This window comes from Penicillium digitatum, chromosome 5, assembly GCF_016767815.1.
Source record: "Penicillium digitatum chromosome 5, complete sequence".
NCBI classification, from domain to species: domain Eukaryota; kingdom Fungi; phylum Ascomycota; class Eurotiomycetes; order Eurotiales; family Aspergillaceae; genus Penicillium; species Penicillium digitatum.
The window spans coordinates 1,647,744-1,670,388 of record NC_089388.1 but is presented as its reverse complement, the minus strand read 5'-3'; the positions used below and the strand labels follow the sequence as shown (position 1 = coordinate 1,670,388).

Genomic DNA, 22,645 nt, shown 5'->3' with positions numbered 1-22,645 from the left:
GATATCCGGATAAAGTGTCACGATTCTCTCTGCAATTTACCCTGAGCCTGGGATGTGCGGGTGTTGCTCCGTGGTGGTTGAGGAAGTGCAGGGGTCTGGGGGTAGCTAGCTATGCAGGGTGGAGGCACAACCGCGGGGAAGATGCCTACACCAGTGTAAAGAATTGAGGTATCTGAGATTTCGGAGTCATTTGGTATATCATTGAGACACCGATCTATTGTTTTCAACACCTACTCAATCTTATGCTGACCGCCACCAATAATCTCTACATGTGACTCGTTGAAGTGAACAACCGTAGTCTCTCCACGCTCCGAAAAGATAGTCACTCCACCTACAACACGGCCATTTTCGAAATCAAATTCCAGCTCAAACCCACCTCGTGCCCGCACGCCTCGAATGGATCCAGTCCAATCCCTCGGACATGCTGGAAGGATGCGAATTACCCCGGGCTCATGGGATTGGACCAGCATTTCGATGATGCCCGCCCCACCACCAAAGTTACCATCGATCTGGAAAGGAGGGTGGCTATCTAGTAGATTGGACAAGGTAGAGCGGGACAAAAGCGAGTCTAAATGCTTGCTGCATTCCTCGGCTTCAAGTAACCGTGCGTGTAAGTTAAGCAGCCACGCACGACTCCAGCCAGTATGACCACCACCATGTTCGGCGCGTCGACGAAGAACTTCTCCGCACGCGCCTGCCAGCTGGGGTGTTTTTGCCGGCGTGATTGCATTTCCGGGGTGCAGGGCCCACAGATGGGACGTGTGACGGTGCCCGGGTTCGACCTCGGCGTAGTCGATGGCCCATTCCTGTAGATAACCAGCCGGGGAAATCTTCAATGGTGGGAGACGGGACTTTGTAGCGTAGACTGCTGGAAGCAGGGCATCCTGGAGATCAAGTTTCTTTGTACAGGATTGAAACGCGCCCAAAATAGCATCAATGATTTGGATGTCGATCGTTGATCCTTCACACAGTACACCCTTCTGTCCCTTGTGATCGTAGAACGAGTTTTCTGGAGAAGCAGACGGACTGGTGATAAGATATGCACCATTGGCGTCGACAATCAGGAAGTCGAGGAGGAACTCCACGCACCCCCGCAGGGTGGGGAACATTCGACGAAGAAACACTTCATCGCAGGTATACTGAAAATGATCCCAAATGTGATAGCAGAGCCATGCACCACCTAAAGGCCAGATACTTGCTGGCATCCATCGATCAACGGGGGCTGTATCCGCCCAGATGTCAGTGTTGGAATGGGCCGTCCATCCCCGGCATCCGTACATGATCTGAGCTGTTGTTTTGCCAGGTTCAACCATGCGCTCAAGTAAATCAAAGAGAGGAAATTCGCATTCGGACAGGTTACACACATTTGCAGACCAGTAGTTCATTTGAAGATTGATATTGGTGGTAAATCTGGAGCCCCATGCCGGATGGAAAGATGGGTTCCAGATACCCTGGAGGTTTGCAGGAAGTGATTTGTGTCCATCCCGGCTGCATGATATCAGAAGATAACGACTGTAGTTGTGGTATAATGCGATGAGCCCCGGATCACGAGAAGACTTGAGACGTTGGTCAGTTGGGATTTCAGGAGAGCCTGGCCCAAGTTGCAATTCCATTCGGTCGTAGAGGGACTGGTAGTCCGCAGTGTGACGGGTGCGGAGGTCTTTCAGAGAGAGGCCCAAAGCAATTTCTGCATCTTGCTTGGTTCGTTGATCGATGTCTTCGTGTCGAAATGTAGTTTGAGCCGCGATAACAAGCAGTGTGTCAGTGGAGTTCACCACCAGATTCTTTCCAATTTTGGTGATTGTACCATCAGCACCGTCGCATCGAACTGACACGACACAGCACACTCGACTACTGTTCTTGCCCCCAGGTGTAACATGCATGGTAATGGAGTTGCCGGATGCACTGATATCGTCAAGCCATTCATTTGTTTCAAATTCCACGTCACTCATGCGTGTCAAGCGAACAACAAACTCGGCCTTGCTCGAGGAGTGCAATCTGATCGCAAGTACATCATCCGGGTTACTGGCCAGGACTTCACGTTCGAAGCAAATACCTTGGTACTCATAGCGAACATGCGCTGTAGCACGTGCGAGATCCAAAGAACGCCGATAGCCTGTGACCTGACTGGGATTATGTCCCAAATCCAAGAACAGATTTCCGAGCGGCTCATAGTTCCGCTGGCTGATCGGATTAGCGAAAAACGCCAGCTTGGCGATCTTCTCAGCTTCAGCATGATTTTCCGCCCGTATAGCTTCTCTCAGGCGTGGCAGATACTCGAGCGCGTCTTGCGGATTGCGATCTTGTGGTCCTCCATACCAAACTGAATCCTCATTGAGCTGTAGCATTTCTGTATCGGTGCGTCCGTACACCATGGCTCCTAGGCGCCCATTCCCGACTGGCAGAGCTGAATTCCAGTCCTCCGCAGGTTGTTGGTACCATAATTCCGACATGTTCAATAATCTTCAACTGGTCTGGTCTGTTGGTCTGTGTTGGACTGATGTGTCAACATGGCCCAGTCCTGGAGACCAATGCGGCAGGTCGGTCCGTCAGCCGCCGTGTTTGAGCAGAACAGGCTGAAATTCCGGAAATCTGACAATTCAAAAGAGCCAGAGGCTAGTGGAATGACCAAGAAGAACCCGATCCAATAGGCCAAGGACAAGGGACTTCGGGTAATCCTACCAACAAGCGCCAGCTCTAACACTTCCCCCCGGTTGTTCCCCCAGACTCCAGGCTAAATGTCTTCCCCAGATGATCGACCTCCTTGCGATCCGGGGTCGATGTGACCACGTCAGACTAGCTTTGGGGGACGACTTAAGCGATACCCCAGCCAGCTCAACGCTAGTCCCCCCTGCACTCGCATCTCACTGGTAGGAAATCCCGAGTGCAGATGGCGAGAAAAGATAATTTAGGAATTGGCATGCAAAACGTACATTATGACCCCCCGCACTCACCAATCACTGTCAATTTTGGCCGTTACATTATACCATGAGCTTAATCTGGATCGGATCTCAAGTCTTCTCCGTGACGAAATAGGTCGCGTAGCAACACCCTGGATACCGACCCCCTAGCTTCGAGAGACCGATTGACCGAAGCAGAAATACCCCGGATCATCCCCGCTTTTAGCTCAATTTTGACTGCGGCTCAAGAGTTCTCGACCCGATGCTTCTGGGACGACATCTGTTTGTAACATCAAGTCTATTCCACCGAGTTCGCCAAAACGCAATCATGACCTCGGATGCCGCCTATGCGAAGCCCAAACTGGGCAAGAGTGTAGATCGAGAACATATTGAGGAGATTACCTTGGCACGGGTGACAGAAGAGGACCTATGGAAGTTGTCCGAGGATTCTCTGAATCTACGATCGTGGACGGGAGTTCGCCTGGGTCTCATCATGTTCATCCATGGTTGTAACCAAGCTGGCTTTGGAATCGACTGGGGTGTTATCAGCGGTATCAATGCTTTGGATTCCTGGCATGACTACTTCGGTTTCGGGAGCAGTGGTGGCACATTTGGTTTGATCAATGCTCTGATGCAGATTGGTATCGTCTGCGGAGCACCCTTCATGGGCTTAGCGGACGTGATCGGTCGTCGTGGAATCAATTTCACCGGCAACGCCATTGTCATCTTCGCATCTCTCATGCAAGGTCTTGCCACGAACCTGCCGATGTTCATGGCCGGTCGATTCTTCATGGGCTTTGGGAGTTCGCTCATGTCAAGCTCCCAGTACATCGGCGAGATCTCGCCTATCCATCTGCGTGGTGTCATGGTCGGCTTTTTCGGCGCATGTTTCCAGGTCGGTAGTCTTGCCATGCTTGGTGCCATGATTGGGCTTACCGAGTTGCCTGGCAACAACTCCTGGCGTGTTCCACTCCTTCTTGAGGCATTGTTCCCTGCTATTGTCTGCGTGGGGATCTACCTTCTAACTCCAGAGTCGCCCCGCTACTATGTTTTGAGAGGCCATCGCCAAAAGGCCAAGGAAGTCATCGCCAAATATCACACCACTAGCGCCGACATCAATCAGCCCATTGTCGATGTAGTAGTGACACAAATTGAGGAATCTCTCGAAAGTGACCAGACCGGCTACAGGGCTGCCTGGGACTATCGCGTCTTCTTCACCAAGACGGCCCGTTTTCGACTGCTGGTCTTGCTTCTGTACTCGCTCTTCCAGCAATGGAATGGAGGTGGCATTATCACCTACTACGTGAGTAGTTGGATCGAAGGAAACTCCATTCGTTTGCTAACATCCTTTTTAGATGGTTCCTTCGTTACAGCAACTTGGCATCAAGGGCGAGAAGCAGCTACTCGGTATCAACATTGGCACCACCGCAGTCTATTTCGTCTTTACGGCTGTTGGCGCGCTTATCATCGATAAATTCCGCAGACGAACCATGATCTTTGTGGGCCTGATCAGCATGATTGCTTTCCAAACGGCTACGACGATCACGTCGTGGCAGTACAATCTCCATGCCACCGCCGCGGCGGCTGCGCTCACCATTCTCTGGATCTTCCTTTACCAGACCTTCTCAGCTACATTTGTTGCGACCATGCACAACTTGTACCCAATTGAAATTCTCTCTCTGCCACTTCGTGCTAAGGGTATGGGTCTTTACGGTCTTCTTCAAGGCGGTGCCGGAGCCGCACAGACTTACGGAATTGGCGTTGGCATCGAAAAGGTGGGTTACAAGATCTGGGTCGTGTACATTGTGTACAACTCGATTCAGCTCCTCTTGTCGTACTTGTTCTTCCCAGAAACTAGCCGTTTGTCTTTGGAGGAGATTGATACCGTGTTTGAGACCCCGGGAGTCCACCCGGTGAAGGTGTCTTTAGATATTCAGGAGGCCAAGAAAGCAAGAGAGACGGCGGGCCGGGACGAAGAGGGCAGGGCTCATCGATAAATATCCAATAGCAGGGGGAACTGTTTCACTAAAAGGGACATGATAAGAAAGTTTGATGTAGATTTCCGTCGGGTTTTCAACTTCAATCTCTAGACTTTCGAGCAAGACTTGAGGACTGCTCATCTCAACGCTGCAAAGAAGGTAATTCAACCCATTACATATCGATCAAAGCCAAGGCACAAGTGGCACAGTTGAAACGCGTCGGACCCGATATCAGCCTGTGCCTACCCGTCGGAAGGGCGCTTGTTCTGTCACACAATTTCCGCCCTCTATCTTCTCAAACGTACCTGAGACACTGAACAAAACGAGCTTTAAAATAGGTTGTACCTCGATCAACTTCCCAAAGGGATAGTGTTAGCTTCAGCCCCAAGATTAGATCGATATTTGATTGACATCAGATGATCCCCCGAGCCCTAAAGTGCCCAGGCCATTTCCCATTGAGACACCTCATGGAACATATTTTTTTTTCTCCGAGACTCATCGCCACACCAGTCCAAAACGCAATCGCGGCCTACAGGTCCCCTACATTTTTTTGGCCTGCAGCGTTGCACAAACAAATCAGGTACCGATTTAGGGCCTCACTCCGATCCTTTTATTTTAGCCCTCTATTTCTAACTGATAGGCGATTCTGATCAACAGATTGGGCCTTAAATTGATATCAGGTGCTTGTAAAGAAAAAAGAAAAAAGCGAAACGGTCAACGGGTTTCCTGCAGTCTATAGTGCCACAGATGACCCGGTGTGGGTGCTCTGCAGCCCTAATATGGTTATCCTTGAAGGAATTGGATGGTGACGCAAGCTGAAAAAGAGACAAAAAGAGACAAAAAGAGACAGAAAAAGACAGAAAAAGACCGAAAGAGACTCCGTGGCTATAGTATAAACTTCAGCTGGTTCATAGGGTCTGTTTCCCCCCCTCCCCCCTTTTTGAAATCCTTCGTACTGAAGACGTGTGTATGTCTCTGGTTGTAGAAGAGAAACCCCCAGCCACTTCTAGTCTGGACCAGACACAGCATTCATACTGGTAGCATTTAGCAGGAGATTTGTGCTCATTTGTTTCGCAGATCTGGATGGTGTGCAAAATGAACAATGGTCCACTTGAGATCATGAAGATGGAGGATGAGAGGATAGGTCAACTGAAAATGACGGGCAGACTACATCAACTCTATTTTTGTGTAATCCAATTTCTGGCCTTTCACCCTCGTGGCAAACGATATCGAACCACTAACCCCTCTTTTCGATTGTCTGAAGATATCCGGATCAGAGAATGTTTGCCAATAGCTAATCCATCCTATAGCAAATGAGAACTTGAGAGATAGGTAAATAGACGGAGTGCAACCACACGACATTTAGATGTCTTCTAATCTACAGACCCTGATACACAGAGATGTGCGCACGACCATACGGACCGAGACGGGACTGCATCTGCCGATTGATGCTCGACCCTTCCAGCAAAATTCCTTGAGTCATGCACGCTCGGTTGCGCGGTCTGGCGATTCAAACATGGTGTTACCATGGCTTTTGCACTAAAAGCGCCAGACAAGACGGCAACTCAGATCCATTGGCTCGGCTTCTCGTCACGAGACAGATGGGACTGTCGCCGAGAAGCAAACGGGTCATCGCTGCTCAACACGGGATGTGTAGGTTCCTACTTCGAGGACCATTCTTTATAAGTGAAGAAATTGACAGGGTGGATGAAAGTAAGTTGCATGTGTCTTTTGATCTCCTTCTCTTTCCGGGATGGCTCGACTGTGGCCATACCTCCCCCTCCCCCCTTTTCTGCGCAGCGTTGAAGGGTGATACATCCGGTATGTCGGGTATTGGAGGGGGCGATGTTTCCTTTAAACAATGACGGTGAACAAGATCTGGTCATGATATAATTGATCGATCTTTCGCTTGCTTTCTTCCCCCTATAGCTCTTCGTCTTTCGGTCCTTAGTTTGGAAGTCGCCTTTTTTTTTCGCCACCATCTTTATTCTGTGTTTGCTTCATACGTGGTCTAGGTGTGACGTCGGTCGTGAATCACTTCATCTTTGGACAGAAATACATACTTCATCCGTTGACCATTCTACTGTGCATGTTGTCTCCACTTCGTCCACACTCACTGCATGGCCAAGACACGGCTATAAAACTAGTCTATTGCCTACCGCATCGACTACCTTTCATCTTTCTCTCTCGTGGTACAGTCCGAGATGCCTCCGAAGAGTACACAAGACAATATGATGCCCGAGGCAAAAGGAATCAAGTACGACGAATGCGAGATGGCTCTTTTCCGCGCCAAACTATCGTATCATGCAACGATTGACGAACGAATGGCCTCACAGAACTCAAACCTGACTTCGATTTCGGAAGCCCAGGCTCGAATCCTCAAGGTGTGGGAAATACAGATGCAGGGCACAAAAGATTTGACCGGCAAGAATGAAGGTCGATCTGCAAGTGATAAGAGGGCGATGGCACAGTATGAGTGGAGATATACGGCCCTGGAGAACGTTGCCACACAGACGACTGGGAAGGGATAGCGACAAAAGTGCTTTTTTCTCTTCTTTTGATTTTTTTCCTTTTGCTGTTTGCGTCAATCATCTTGAATGTTGAGAAGGCATTGCTGGCGTTTAGAAACTGTGCAGCTTAGTTTGGTGTGCTCATGCTGAAATGCTATGTCTATGGTACCACACTGATATTGCTCTCATAGGTTGGAGATAACCTCAGGCGTCCTCATCTCCAACATTTCAGGTTCCATAGCAGTTCGTTCCTCTCAACTGCTTGTGGGCTATGTGTGCAATTAGATGTGTTGCCTGATCCTGATCCTGAATCTTTGACTCGAGGGAGAATTTGTAGAGCGTCACACAAGCAGGTTGGTTAACAATGCAACAGCAACGACGTACACCTCTCGTATATTCTTGCAAAGGAACCGGGTGTCCCATTTGGCGAAAGACGTTCGGGACATGTGGGAATCAGTCAGAAGTTCACGAAAGAGTGCGTCATTGTTTAACCTTGTGTACGGGCACTGCTAGATACCGTACTTGACTTGATTCCCAATCATTTTGCCTCGCAAGTTCTTCTGTCTGATGTATTAGCGTCTTGCATTATATGATTGACATTCCATGGCATTGGAACGAATTTAAGCAGGGCGGCTAGCATCGCCCGTATTCACGAGAGAGAGAGAGAGAGAGGTATGGAGAGAGTAATAAACCCCATTGCAAGTCTTGTTGGCCAAATGATTGAATTACGACCAACTCCGAGCTCTCTGTGCCGGTTGTGCAGGATAGCTGTGACTGCCACAGTAGGCACAGTAGGTGCCAATTGAGCCTTTTTTTGTAATTCCTCTGCTTTCTGTGGAGTCTGTGACTCTAATCATGGTGAATGAGACACTGCCATTCGGACAACGGCGCCCATCGGAGACCTCCGACAGGGCTTGCCATGTGGGTCAACAATCCAACTCCGAAATCAACCCCGAAAGGCTCCAAAATGACATTCGATCTAGGCTTAGCGGCTTGCTGAAAAACCTCCAAGTAAATATCGGAAAACACGGGCTCTGATTGGATCTGACAAGAAGAGGATACAAGAGGAATGAGGTTGTTTGTGGAGTAATGGAAACGTATCTCGAGGGGCAAGTCTCCTTATCGATAACCCCCCACTCTGCTATTTAAGTATACAGTCGCCTTCAACACTCTCATCGTCAACTTCTCTTTTATACAGCTCATTGAACAGATAATCTATAGAAATCAATCTAAAAAATGCAGGTCGCGGCCGCTGATATCGACCAGGTGTTCGCACACACCACCAACCTAGCCTCGTGCAACCTAAACAGCAAGATCCTAGCCTGCTCAAACGACTACTTCGCTTCAGCTGATAACCTCTTAACCCCCACTCCTTCCATCTCACGCCCTGGCGTCTTCATTCACACCGGTGCCTGGTACGATGGCTGGGAGACCCGACGCCATAACCCAGATCCCTACGACTGGGCCGTGATCAAGCTGGGCGTCGCCGCAGCCTACATTCACGGCGTCGAAGTAGACACGGCACACTTCATCGGCAACTACGGCGAGAAGGCAGAACTACAAGCAACACATGTGCCGGAAGGTAGTGGCGTCACAGATGCCCAGATCGCAGACCCCAACTTCGCCGGCTGGAAGACTCTTCTACCCGCTTCGCCTTGCGGTCCATCCCAGCGCCACGGATGGAAATTCGACGACGAGATCAGCCAAACGCCCTACACTCACTTCCGTCTTCTGATGTACCCCGATGGTGGCTTTGCCCGTCTTCGTCTCTACGGCCACGCTATTCCCCCTCCTGCCCCGGCTGTCCAGGATCCCTCGGCACCAGTTGAAGAGCTCTCGTCTGCTCTCAACGGTGGTGTGGCTCTTGCCGCCTCCGATGAACATTACACCCCCTCCTCAAACATTCTGCTTCCTGGTCGCGGCAAGAACATGGGAGATGGATGGGAAACCGCTCGCTCGCGCGCTGCTGGCCACGTCGATTGGGCGATTGTTAAGCTGGGTCTTCCTGGCTCGGTCTCTAAGGTTATTGTCGATACCAAAGATTTCCGTGGAAATTTCCCTCGTGCTGTGCGCGTGCACGGCCTGGTCGCTGGCACTGCTGGTGACGGTGTGCCCTCGGCTGATGATGCCAACTGGGTTGAGGTCGTTGAGGGTGACAAGCGCTGCCAGGCTGACACCGAGCATGTGTTTGGGCCTGATGATCTCACTGCTGGTGGTGAGGATACTCGGGTGTTCAGCCACATCAAGCTGACCCTTGTTCCCGATGGCGGTGTCAAGCGACTCCGCATCTTTGGGCGCCGCGCTTAGGCTTTTCTCTAATGTCAGGAGAATTATGTAAATAGCGGGTATTCGAGACTCAAATAATGCACCGTGTTCAAAAGTCCAATTCAGAATATCTATCCAACCACGTCCAATGAAGAAGTACGTTGTTGATCATGACTATGAGCGGAAAACACCATCGTGCTGGAGGACCAAAAATGACCAGATGCGTGATTCTCATAGAATCAAGTCCAAAAGAAACACCAAAAGGGAAAACTACCTCGACAGTGACGAGATGAAAAAGAAAACAAAAAGCCAAAGAGAGATAAAGTCATCGACCCAAATGACGCCTAACTTATATCTTCGCAAACTCGGGTATATATGAAAAATACATGGACTCATTTCTTTTCCAGTGATAATGGTTTCGGTTCATCAGAAGCCGAAGAGGAGTAACTGGTGGGTGTGACGGCGCCACTATCAGCATTTGCTTTCGAACGCTTTTCTCGGATAGCAAGACGAGACTTGGGGTAGGATGGCGGCACGGGAGCGAGGTATCGGTCCAATAGTTCGCTCAAAACGGGCGAGCGGACTGGTTTCGGGAGATAATTGTTCATGCCAGCCTCGAGGCATTTCTCACGATCGCCTTCGATGGCGCTTGCGGTCATGGCGATGACTAGCACTTCGTTTACATTTGGGTCGGGGTCCCGGCGCAGCTCACGGGTGGCGTTGTATCCGTCAAGAGTGGGCATCATCACGTCCATGAGGACTACATGGAATGGATTGCCTTCCTGGGAGCTTGCACGCAGGGCGTCGACGGCTTGTTTGCCGTCGCTGTATGCGTTGCACTGGAGGCCAAGCCCGGTGACGAATTTCACGGCGATCTTTTGGTTGATTGGGTTGTCTTCGGCAATACACACTCTGATCTGGTCACGAGGGATTTGGGTAAGATCGCGAGCTGAAGCCCGACGGACTTCGTTGTCTGCTTTGCCCAAGTCTTGTGACCATGCGGTTTTGACCGCCGTCTTCTTGGGTGCTTTATTGAAGACCAAGTGGAATGTCACGGTCGTTCCAACTCCAGATTTCGATTCAAGCCAGATAACTCCGCCGAGGACATCTTCAATGATAGCTTTACAGATTGACAGGCCAAGACCACTGCCGCCATAGGATCGTTCCGTGGATGCATCGGCCTGGGAGAATGGTCGGAAAAGGCGAGGCTTTTGTTCATCTGGAATACCGATGCCGGTGTCGGAGACCGAGCATTCAAGGCGAACCCGGCTTTTGCCCTCACGTGCAACCCTCGCTTTGACCGTAACTGATCCGGCAGGAGTAAACTTGTAACTGTTGCTGAGGAGATTCATGAAAATCTGGTGGAGACGAACAGGGTCGCCAAGAACAACGAGCTCTGCTGGTACCTTGTCGAGATTCTCGATGGTCTCTAGGCCTCTGTCACGATGCGTGTATCGCAAAGCCCGGATGACTTCTGAAATTGTTTGTTTTAGATTGAGTGGGACCGTGGAGATCTTCATTTTCCCGGCCTCGAGCTTCGAGAAATCGAGAATGTCGTTGATGAGGGTAAGCAAGGTATCAGCACACACGCGAATCGATTCGACGTATTCGTCTTGCTCATTGTCAAGGCAAGTGCCCTTCAGGAGTTCCGACAGACCAATCACACCGTTCATCGGAGTACGCAGATCATGAGAGATGTTGGCAAGAAAAATTGATTTGGCCTTTGCCGCGTCTTCCTTCAACTTCACGTTGTGCTTGGCTTCGGCCTCCGCGTTCTTTGCCTTCTGTTCGGCTTCGCGTGCCAATGCCAGTGCACGCTTTTGGGACTCAATCATGGAAGCATTCTTGGCACTAACCTTGCGAATTTCACGGAACAGCAACGCGTTGGACAATGAAATACCGATCTGGTTGCAAAGCAAATGCAGGACCACAACATTGCGCTGTGTGAACCAATTTGGCTTTCCTTCCAGATGAATGACGCCGAGAAGGCGATCTCCTTGCACGACTGGCAATGCAATGACAGACCGACCAGTGGGGTAATTTGCCAGGTAGGTCTCACTCACGTTAGAAAACCGTTCATCCTCGAGAACATTATGAACAAGAACTTCCTCTTTTGTGCGCATGACATAGTCTGATATGTGCAAGGCCATTCGATCCTCCATTTCCGAAAACGGGAGACCTTCTGGGAATGATTTCTGACCTTTTTCAGAATCACCTGCTGCGGCAATTGCGAAGCCGTTGTCATCGAAGTCAGTAGCAATGATGGCAAAATCGGACCCGTTGCAAGACTCCAAGATGATCTCAAGCATTTTCATGAAAAGCTTGTCAATTTGAAGCTCGGATGACATGACCTGGCTGGATTCGAGAATGCTAGACAAGTCAATGATGTCTAGCCCGACACTTGAGATGTCCAAAGACCGTTCCCTGGCAGGAACGCCGTTTTGATCAATCCACTGTTGTCTCCTCTCATCCTCTTCCATCTTCTGGGGTATCAGATTCTCTTCTTGCACAACATCACGGCTGATCTCAAGGAGTGAATCTACGGTCTGGCAGCCAACGTCTACGGTTTTTGCCGATGTGGCCGTCTTGAGTAACCATTCATGTTTCTCGGCAAGCTGCGACGATTTTCCACTGGCGCCAATGGAGCTCCATGAAGCGATGGCATCTTGGATTACAGCACGAGCCGCCCTCTTTGCTCCACGTCTAACCAAAAACTCGCCCTGCAGCTCAAGGGCCAAGGCCTCTTCAAGGGGCCAACCATGGATTTGACAGTGGTCGATCGCAGACTCGAAGCCCTTAATAGCAGCACTGTGATCGTTGCGAACTTCGGAGATCAAGGCTTCTAGAATTAGAGCCCACATGCCATAGTTTGCGTCAGATGCATTTCGAGCAATGTCGATCTCGGCCTTGTATTCTAAGAGTGTGTCCATCTTGCCATCAAGAAATCCTTGGGAGGGATTGTCATTGTGAAGCACGAGGAGAGAGGCTGCCAGATAGAAATAAATCACATATGACACACGTGCAGACCAGAGTCTGTGCCTAGTGAACAAAAGTTGAGTACCCACTTGGATTGTTCGGGTGTGGTGACCGAATAGGAACAGTGGTATCATGGCAAGACCCCAGTAGATGTCACGGGGTCTGTCTGCGTTGCTGGAATGAACATCCAAGTGCGTCATATAATCAGATGTGTTGTGATTAGCGTCTGACATGATCCCGTCGGCAGATCGGAACTCGGTCTTGCCCTGCAGAGCGCGTGAGACTTGCTGGACTGCAATAAGACTAGCCCCACCGCGGGTATCTTGTCTCCAATTGGGAATTTCTTCGGGGGCATCCTCGCAGAAAGCCTCCAGCTGCGCCATGTCTTGTCCCAGATATAATCGAGTCATGGCCATTGATGAGATGCTGATCAGGGTAAGATATGGGTCACCCAATGAGAAAGAAGCTTCAAGCGAAGCTTCCAACGCCGGTAGTATTGATGCCATAGGTACACGCAAGTGGCTGACGTAGAGATTATGAACGATAGAGCCTCTGCTCTGAGTCGACAGTTCGGGGCAGAGCTCAAGCAGTTCCAGCGAAAGGTCGCCAAGTCTTTTGCCGAACTCGATGTCTTTGAAGCGACCCAGGGAGATCATAGCAAGATGGGAGCAACCTATGGCGATCTGTGCGAATCCACCCTTGAAAATATAAATGTTCATCACTTCAAGCGCCATTCGATAAAAGGTCAACGCATCGTCCCAGTACGTGACCGTCATCGCCTCCGCCATGACTGCGCCGATAGTCACTATAGTAGGGTCATTGGAGACTGGCTTTCGGCCAATAGAGCTCAGATCGGCAGTTTCGAGATAGGATTTGAGCCGATGATAGGCAGCGTCGCACTCCTCATAGGTTGTAGGCTGACGAAGATGCACGCCAAGTTCATCGAGGCAGGTGAGTAGTGATTCCATCGACCGGTGATGATCGCCTATCTGGGCAAAGATTTTGGCTTTGATGATCCAGGCTCTCGACTTGCTTACGGCGTCCTTTCCATGAACGAATACTTCGTTGATCAACCGGAGGGCATCCTGATAGTGGCCTTGAGACCACGACATCTCGGATGTGGTGATAAATAGACGCATGGTTTCATCGTAATAAACGTCCGGTTGGAGGTCATTCCACATGTCATCCTGAAGTAAAGCGATGCAATGACGAAAGTACCAGAGGGCGGAGGGCCGCGCGCCCGACTGAAAAGCGGTTTGCCCAGCATCCCATAAGATTCGTCGATATTCGAGGCGTCGGCTGACACAGGACTTGATAGTCCGTGAGGCAAGTGCCACATGATGAGCCATTGAATACCGACTGCGATGGTCATGGTAATATTTCATCAGTGCTTGTGAAACGATGAAGTGCATCTTCTCTACATTTCGATCTTCGTTCAGAGAAAGAGCAGCCTGCGCAAGTCGTTCATTGGCGAACCTGTGGAAATTAGTAAGAAGTTTAGATGCCCCAGTAACTAAATGTAGATGCCTTACCTGAACTCATCGTCAGTCTTTCCCGTGTTCAAGAGATTTGCTTGAACCAAAAACTGCAACCCAACAACTAGATCACCCTCTGATTGTCTGATGAGTGTGAGATTTGGCGGTGATGTGAGATCAACATCGTCGTCGGCATCGCTCGAATTGAGGAATTCACTTGTCAAGAGCTTCTGCACCAGAGAAAAGGAGAAGGGGCTGCCCAGAAGAGAACCCCAGACCATGATTGATCGAGCGGCTTGGGGGATGTCCTGGAGACGCTTGGTAAGAAATCCAAGTCCAAGCCCTTCGCCGTAGACAGGGGCCACGAATTCCATAAATATCCGATCAAGGTCAAATAGCCACTTTGAGTCCTTCCATGAATACCAAATGCAGTTTGTTCTATAACAAGACTCAAGCATTACTCGGACGTAGAAGGGGTTTCCTCGGCTCTTCTCCTGAACAACAGCACAGAGTGGTGTTAATGTTCGATCGGGTTTCTGGTGCATTGTCGTCGCTACAAGTTCCATGACATGCTGCTCTTTGAGGGGCTCAAGTGCGATTCGCGTGATCGTTGGTATATTTTCCACAAATAGAGACCTTACCTGTTCAGATGGAATCTCGTCCTTGCGGCTTGAAAGTATGAGGACACAGGGGAGCTTTGCTTTGATGATTTTCAATACCAAGTCCAAAGTTTCGTCATCTGCATGTTCGAGATCATCAAGACATATAGTGATCAGTTTGAAATGACACAACGTCCGCAGTATCTCGAGGAATGTTTCCATGAGCCGCATGTTCTTCGAGGCAGCATTTGCCAAAAAGAAATCTTGGGAGGTCTGCCCTTGATCTAGCCCGGGGATCTTGACGTGTTTCGATGGCTCACCCTTATCTGGCATGAGAAGATTGGCCTTTGCTTCAGTCGGTCTGTATTTCGCACCAGGGGACATCAGCCGCTCGGGAAGATCCAAAACTCTATGTAGAGTAGGCCACATGGGTCGTAGGGCTATCCTAACACTATTGTGGTAATCTGTGGTGACATCGCGTTCGGAAAAAATCTGGCGCAAAAGACTGGCCAGTAGTTTTGCAAAAGGTTCAAATGGGACACGTTTGGCTCGGTCCAGGCGAGTGATTGCTATGCATCCGAGTTTTCGAACTGTCGGCTGTATGCGATTTAAGAGGTCGGTTTTTCCAATCCCAGCGGGACCGCTGATTGTGATCACTTCACAGCGTTCGCTGCGGCGAGACTTTCCACTGTTCTTCGGTTTACTCAATGAATGGAGTGATCCTGATTGACTGATAGTGTGATTTGTTGATGGTTGACTGGGAGGGCCGATGGAGGGGTGACTTTCGCGGTCTGTATTATAGGAAGACCGAGAATGAGATGGGCTCTTGACTCTGCTGGAAGCTGCTCCTGGGCTCTGGCCATATGCATCAGGAAAAATTGCATGCTTCGGTGTGGAAAACGACGTATCACTGCCCGGCGCTGATTCATGGGTGTTGACTCGTGCGAGATGATGACTGGCGACATTGGAAGACGATCGAGGAGGCAGATGGAAAGAGCCAGAATCACTAGAGACAGAAGCAAACTCGAGGCTCTCGATGCGGCTTTCGGATATAGACGAAGCCGATGTTAGAGCGTGCATTGTACCCGGACTTTGGGTTCCGGCTTTGGCCAAGGCAGCCGCCTGGCGCTTGTTGACCTTTTCGATGATGTGAAGGATCTTGTCATATTCTTGTTGTCGCCCGAACATCTGCGTTGGGAGAGTGAAGAAAGAAGACACGTCACCTTGCGCGACTTGGAAATTGCTTAATGCTTCACTGTCACCATCACCAAGCAATTTCGCAACATAAGTCAAGTCTCTCTTCACAGATGAAATTGTGTGGTAGCGATCATGAACCACCTTTTGGGTCATCTTTTGGATCACAGCCGAGATAGCATCAGGGATATCCATTCGTTTCCCAGATACTGGCACCAATCTCTTGCCTAGTACATTTTGCACCACATCAACGGGGTCGGTTCCTTCAAATGGTAGCTTTCCCACCAGCATGGACCAAAAAAAGAGCCCCAGCGCATAAATGTCAGTACGACTATCCGGCTCTGTAGGCATCCTTCCAGTCTGCTCTGGAGCAATAAATTGCAGCTTGTACTTGGCTCCAAGCTCCCGCGAAACGGAGGACCACCCCTCGCTGAGAACGTTATCAAACGATCTAGCACCGTTTCCTGTGTTCGCGAGCTTCACTGCACCGGTCTCCGCACTAAAATGGAACGCATCACCTCTGATTTCGCCGTGCACTGTCTTCAGGCCATAATGCAGAATTTCCAGGCAATCGCACGCCCCGATCGCGAAATCAAAAAAGGCCTGCAAGGGGACCTGCTCGCTGGGGGTGGCATTGTTGTCTTCGCCTCTAGACCCTGCCGCAAATGAGGCAGGGCCAAATGTGACTAGATCCCGCAGCCTGTCGTGGCCTGGAGACTCAAAAATTGCAACCAGCAGCGTCTTCGAATTGCCGTCATCTGGTTGTAACCTGATCAAGTCGACTGGTCGTATGGTATGATTGCAGTCCGGATCTGATGATTGTACAATTGACCTAAGCATGTGAAACTCTCGTTCAAGCCGAATGATGTTGGTGGAGATTCGCGCGATTACCGGGATCCATGTTTGGTCCGTTTCTAGGCTGTTTTGGTTGGAAAGTGAAATCTCACTACTGGTTTCACTTGCGCTCAATCTTCGTAAGGCACGGGCGGATGGCCGGATTTCCGTACGCGGGGAGAAGCGCGTGAGACTCGATGGTCCGGAGGAAGCAGGATTGGAGGAATCTGCAAGAGGGGTTAAAACATCCGGTTCCAAGGCATGGCGGTATCCTGAGATGTGCCAGTGATTGTACGTCGAGTGAAACGGTTCGATCGCCTGGTCCCAGGTATAGCCAGGTAACTGGCCTAATCGTTCGAAAAGTCGGGCCGGTGGGAGAGGCAAATCGTCGCCGAAAATAGTACCCTCCTCCATATCTCAAGTTATTGAGTTGTATCCGCCCAATTTGATACCATGAACATGTCCCAGAGCGATGGGTCAAATTGAGTGGTGAGGGGTTGATGAGGATGAGACGATGGAGAAAACGGACACGCAAGATACAAGCATCCACAGGATAGCTTATGCTCAGTAAAATAAACAGTGAATAGACAGATCAGTGTCGCCTTTAGGCGTGCAAAGTGAAGACATCAAAAACGAAAGAGCCTGAAACAAACCAGGGTAGGTCTAGAATTGAAGATGAAGAAACTGGCCTGAGGCCTAAGCTTAGTCATCTTATCATCGCACCGGATTGAGCTGATTGGACTTTCAAAGTTGGCTCCGGGGCCTTATATCAACGTTAATGATGGTATTTTGGGGGAATATCACTGTAGATCACTCAATGTACATTGTGTGACAATCATTTGAAAATGGCCTGGAGGGCTACATTCCTTTTCTTGTTATTAAATATACCCTGTGGCTCAACTTTCGTATCATGCTACAAACGGCCACCGGTTTTAAGCTTTTTCTACACTCGCCACATATGACAGACGGGATTGTGTGCCCATCATCTTTCGATGTCGAGGATTGTGATTGTCATAAGCTTGTTCGCAGGCAATGCTGCAATGTCAGAGTGATTCGAGGCTAGTCTACCCAGGTAGCCTTTGAAGATCTAAATTATCTTGACAACAGTCTACTGATAAGCTAGATGAACTCTCCTACAGGACAGCCCTCATGCTATCTAGGCAACGGTACCACTAACCAATCTGATTGATGTGAGACATCTCGGAAATTAGGGCCTGTGGGGTAAGATGCTCCACGTCCGGACCTCGGCACTGACGCCACTCAGGCACAAAATCCGGGTTAGCACGTTCCAAGGTTAAGATTTAGGAGACGGGGTCATTAGACCCTCTTCTTTCCACCTCTCTGTTCATATATTAGCAGGAGCCAGCGCTCAAGCCTGCTCCCTTCGCACCATGAGCTCGCTTAGAGAACCTTTCCATCTCTTGAAGGAGCTGCTGGTCCGCATCCCGCTAATCCTCAAGACCATCATCCTACATGCAATTCAAATGTCCCCCGTCAAAGGGAAACAGGACATGCGCACCGAATTTACCGTTTCCATTATTCGTTCATTCATGGGAACGAAAGCTCCACTCGGTAAAACCCAGAAACAAGGCCTACGCGACCCCGGTGTCAAGGGCCCCATGTGGGTGTCCAAGGTGACACTCCCGCAGCCCGATATCGATGTACGTGATGCAGTGCTACGTGCAATTGAAGATCTCAAGACCGGCGATGAGACATACGATATCCCTGCACCGGCCGCCGTCGAAGCCGAATGGACCGGTTACCGCGCCGGAGTCGGAAAGAAAACCCCAGAGCCCGACCTCTCAGAAGAAGAAAAGTACAACAAGCTGCGCGAGGAATCGCCGTCTGATATGACGATCTTGTATTTCCATGGAGGGGCCTATTTGTGAGTGTCACTCGTCCCTCTACCTAACAACCATCCACATAGCTAAAGCATTCAAATCAACAAAAGCCTTCTGGATCCTTGCAGCCACCGAATTCCCGTTGCACACCTATCCCACCTAACCGGCGCCCCCGTCTTCTCTGTCCGATATCGTCTCGCTCCTCAAAATCCATTCCCAGCCGCAATTGTCGACGCCCTAACAGCGTATTTGTCACTTCTCCACCCCCCTCCAGGCTCCCTACACAAACCTGTTCCAGCCAACAAGATAATATTTGCTGGCGATTCCGCCGGTGGGAACCTCTGTCTCGTCCTCCTTCAAACGCTTCTGGCTCTCGACCGCGCATCCCACACAATCCGTTTCCACGGCGAGGATGTGCCCATTGAACTGCCGGCAGGCGTCGCAACTGTATCCCCATGGTGCGACGTGACGCGCTCCATGCCTTCTACCAGTGGTAACGCACATCTCGATTACCTCGAGGCACCCACTGTACCCTCGAATGACCCAGCTGTCAAGACTCTATTTACCCCGCTCCCTTTCACCCCAGACGATGTCTGGCCCACGTCCCCGCCTCGCGCTGAGATCTACTGCAACGCCAGCATGCTGAGCCACCCATTGGTGTCTCCGCTTGCTGCCCCAGCTGAGCTCTGGAAAAATGCACCGCCTATCTGGATTTCGACTGGCGAGGAAGGTCTCACGGACGAGGGTCTTGTTCTAGCCCGCCGTGTCCACCAGGCCGGTGTGCCTCTTGTCGCCGAAATGTTCGAGGGTATGCCGCACTGCCACGGTATACTTATGATGAACAGGCCCTCTAGCCATCGTTTCTTCGAGAGCTTTGCTAGGTTCTGTCGTGATGCTGTTGCCGGCCGGGTCGTGTCGACGGGCAATCTCACCTGGTTGGGCTTCAAGTTGCAATCGACAAAGGAGATACCTATTGAAAAGGCCTGTGAAGTCAGTGATGAGCAGGTCGTGGCCCTCATGCATAGAATGTCTGCTTGGAAGCTGGAGGGAGAGATCGAATTGCAGAAGCAATGGCGAGCGACAGCGCGATTGTGAGTTGATAAATCCTGTTTCTCTCATTTCGCAGAACAACATCCTGATTGTCAATTTCATAACCCTGATTACCAACTGTTCTTGTAATAGATAGGCGACAGCCCTCAAACTACATGTAAACTACCTTGGCTTTTTATATGGCTATCTATAAGACTTCGAATTCTTGACTCCTTTCTTACACAAACGGTCTCCGCAGTAATGAATCACTAGCCAATTTTGAATTTAGATGGCAGCTCAAAGCACGTTCAATTAGACCTAGGACGAGGAATAATATCTATCTCACGCGAGGAAACGGAGCTTCCAAGAGCCAGTGAAATGCCCTTTACTTAGTCCGGATCGAAAGGCGACAAAGGAAGCAAACGTGGTGGGAATTCGAAGAGCAAAACTGTAACCTATGAACTAAAGATATTCGTCGCCGTCCATTGCATCCTCCCCCGAGAGCTGATTACCGTCCCATCTCTGCGGGGGTGGGTTCCGAGCTGACCATACAGGCTGCACTGGTTGCACTGGTTGCACGGGCTGCTGTGTGTAGTGAGCCTGCTGTGGTTGAGGCACAACATTTTCAGCTGTGGGGGCTGAGAGCCAAGGGAGCGCAACTGGCGTTCCGTTGATGCGGATTTCACCAATCATACTTCCAAGTTCCGGCGCATCATCCACGTAGCCATCCGAAATACCCATCAACTGCGCCACGAGTCGAGACAAAGCTACACAGATAGCGAAAATGGGCGTGAAAATAGTCGACAGATGTGACCACCGCCATAACATTGTGACAGTTACCCAGGGGTATAGAGGTGCATCGGGCTGCAGGCAATAGCCTTCGCAGCTTTCGGATATCTCGGGATGGCTATATTGGTCCCACATAAGGCATTCGGTGATGTACCAAGAAAGTGAGATGATTATAAACCAGCCGATCTTGGTCGGCCGAAGACGTTGGGATCGCGGCCCCCGCCTCCACAGCCGAGGAAGAGGTATCGCGGCGTAGACTCGCCCATTAGAGTGTGTGCCACAGCCTTTGCATGATTCGCCTGTGTGAAAGTGTGATGACCGCGAGTTATTTTTGGTCAAGGAGCTTGTTTGCGATACAATTGCGGTGTCTTGAGCAACGTGGCCTTCTAGGCCGTCAAGTCCTTTCTTGACTTCGTCGATATGTCTCATTAGAGAGTTGAGCTTAACGTTCAATGAATCCAAGTCAACCACGTCACTTCCTTTTAAATTAGCATTTTGGAGCTCGGCGAGGACGGCTTTTTCGTATGCTACCTCATCTTCTTCAATTCTGGTTTCGCCCAGCCCAGCGTCCATTAATGCCTGCAAGGACTCGATGGTATCATCTCCGAACTCGACGTCTTTGCCAGAGCTGGCATCCTCAATGACCGCCTCCAAAGCACTTTTGGGTAGATGAGGTCGCTGCAACGGGGGCCTTAACTCTTTCTCATTAAGCGGTTCAGGAAGAGACTCTTTCTCGGTAATCTGCGCCGGCTTTGGTTCCTCGGCTTTCGATTTGACATCCGTTAGTTTTGAAGTAGGTGCAGTATCTTTGGACTCATTCGTTGTGCGCTGAGATAAGTTGTCTTTGGTCAGGTCTTCGGGAAGCTCGATCTTCTCGGTCACCCGCTGGGTCATAGGAGTATCAATCCACGCGCCAGTTACCCGAGGGGTCTTGTCGTATATTTTGCTTTCAACCATTTTGAGTGGCTCGGGAGTTTGGACATGATCAACCTTGGAATTTTCAGTCCTGGAAAGTTTTCGTAGGAGGTCCCGAGAGTCACGCTTGCTGGGGCTGGGCCTCGCGAACGACGAGTTTTTGTACACTATGATGGGCGAATTGGGGATTTGCTCGCCGCCACTAGTGGGTGAGGTCTCCTTTGGACCAGACTGCGCTTCCTCAAAATCCTTCTGCGTTGGCTGCATGTGCGGATTGGCGGTGCGTTCTTCGAGGGCGCTTCTAGCAGAAAGTGTGCTTCGCACCAGAGAGCGAGGAGAAGTACGCATAGGCTTGGGGGATTGGATTTCTTGTGTAGCTGGCGACCAGCGTCGATGCACATTTTCCACTTCTTCTTCGGAAACACTTGGCTGGTTAGGCTTTCTCTCCCACTCTTGTCGGTGACCTGCCCGATGACCCCAGCCAGTAGGTATATTCGGCGAGGGAACAGCATTCCTGTCAGCCTCTCGCACAGGATGATCTACCTCAATCTGAGCTTCCATTCGTCTTCTCAAGTTATCTGCCGTTAAGGCATCCCGTCCGACCTGAGCCCTGCTGAAGACCGGCGAGCGTTGGCCCGTGACACGCTTTAGGCGCTCTTCATCCTTGGCATAGTCCCTGCTCTTGCGAGCTCTATGATCTTCGAGTTCATCCGAAAAACCAGTGTCAGAGAAGGTGTGCTCATTGGCAGATCCACTGCCGTTGTTTGTGTCCCTTGCTCGATAGGACGGGAGGCGACTTCGGCTTCCGGAGCGTGCGCTGTACTGCAGCTCCCAGTCATAGTCGCGCACAAGATCGGCTAGAGCATCATCTTCATCAATTCGCCGATATGCATCCTCGATTTCTTTAGGAGGAGGAGAAGTTTGAGGTATCGGCGATAACGTGATAGTCGGCTGCCGCCTCGATCGCGGGCTTGGTGACGTTAAAAATTTGTATTCTTCGTCGGGTGTGGTAGACATGGCGTGTTTTGATGCGTCTCGATACGCATCAGCTAGAGATCTTGGGCGAATAGCGTGTCGTGGTTGCGGACCATTCTCTTGGGGGGGTGATGGGAGCTTCGCGGGTATCTCGTGTTGGTCGAATTTCGAGGCGCGTAGTAGAAGTGATGGTTGTCTGTTTCGCGAAACTCGATTGTTTTTATCAAATGACATGACCAAAATACCCCTTGCAGCCTGCAGAGGGTCCACATGCAGGAAAAGTAAGGAAAAGGGAGAAAGACGCGATCCTTCTGCACTGTGAAGAAATGACGGAGGTGAATGCGCTCTCACTCCCCGATGTGGT

The 22,645-nt window shown here is 50.4% G+C and overlaps 7 protein-coding genes across 7 annotated transcripts; 4 read left to right on the top strand and 3 right to left on the bottom strand.

Annotated features, from left to right (window-relative positions):
- Positions 1 to 230: 230 nt before the first annotated feature.
- Pdw03_1783 (Alpha-L-fucosidase) lies at positions 231 to 2,453 on the bottom strand (the record flags this gene model as incomplete). Its single annotated transcript, XM_014680994.1, has 1 exon — positions 231 to 2,453. The coding sequence occupies one exon, from the start codon at positions 2,451 to 2,453 to the stop codon at positions 231 to 233; it is 2,223 nt and encodes a 740-aa protein (XP_014536480.1).
- A 775-nt stretch (positions 2,454 to 3,228) lies between these two features.
- On the top strand, positions 3,229 to 4,897 carry Pdw03_1782 (Major facilitator superfamily domain, general substrate transporter; the record flags this gene model as incomplete). Its single annotated transcript, XM_014680995.1, has 2 exons — positions 3,229 to 4,203; positions 4,256 to 4,897. 2 exons carry the CDS (start codon positions 3,229 to 3,231, stop codon positions 4,895 to 4,897), a joined length of 1,617 nt encoding a protein of 538 aa, XP_014536481.1.
- A 2,213-nt stretch (positions 4,898 to 7,110) lies between these two features.
- Pdw03_1781 (uncharacterized protein) lies at positions 7,111 to 7,410 on the top strand (the record flags this gene model as incomplete). The annotated part of the gene is made up of 1 exon (XM_014680996.2): positions 7,111 to 7,410. The coding sequence occupies one exon, from the start codon at positions 7,111 to 7,113 to the stop codon at positions 7,408 to 7,410; it is 300 nt and encodes a 99-aa protein (XP_014536482.2).
- Positions 7,411 to 8,625: 1,215 nt separating this feature from the next.
- Pdw03_1780 (Allantoicase) lies at positions 8,626 to 9,696 on the top strand (the record flags this gene model as incomplete). Its single annotated transcript, XM_014680997.1, has 1 exon — positions 8,626 to 9,696. One exon carries the CDS (start codon positions 8,626 to 8,628, stop codon positions 9,694 to 9,696), a length of 1,071 nt encoding a protein of 356 aa, XP_014536483.1.
- Positions 9,697 to 10,046: 350 nt separating this feature from the next.
- Positions 10,047 to 17,146, bottom strand: Pdw03_1779 (Sensor histidine kinase/response regulator, putative; the record flags this gene model as incomplete). The annotated part of the gene is made up of 2 exons (XM_014680998.1): positions 10,047 to 14,106; positions 14,163 to 17,146. The coding sequence occupies 2 exons, from the start codon at positions 17,144 to 17,146 to the stop codon at positions 10,047 to 10,049; spliced, it is 7,044 nt and encodes a 2,347-aa protein (XP_014536484.1).
- Positions 17,147 to 18,123: 977 nt separating this feature from the next.
- On the top strand, positions 18,124 to 19,759 carry Pdw03_1778 (Lipase/esterase, putative; the record flags this gene model as incomplete). Its single annotated transcript, XM_066099998.1, has 3 exons — positions 18,124 to 18,617; positions 18,684 to 19,664; positions 19,756 to 19,759. The coding sequence occupies 3 exons, from the start codon at positions 18,124 to 18,126 to the stop codon at positions 19,757 to 19,759; spliced, it is 1,479 nt and encodes a 492-aa protein (XP_065957725.1).
- A 305-nt stretch (positions 19,760 to 20,064) lies between these two features.
- Pdw03_1777 (uncharacterized protein) lies at positions 20,065 to 22,323 on the bottom strand (the record flags this gene model as incomplete). The annotated part of the gene is made up of 1 exon (XM_014681000.1): positions 20,065 to 22,323. One exon carries the CDS (start codon positions 22,321 to 22,323, stop codon positions 20,065 to 20,067), a length of 2,259 nt encoding a protein of 752 aa, XP_014536486.1.
- Positions 22,324 to 22,645: the final 322 nt, after the last annotated feature.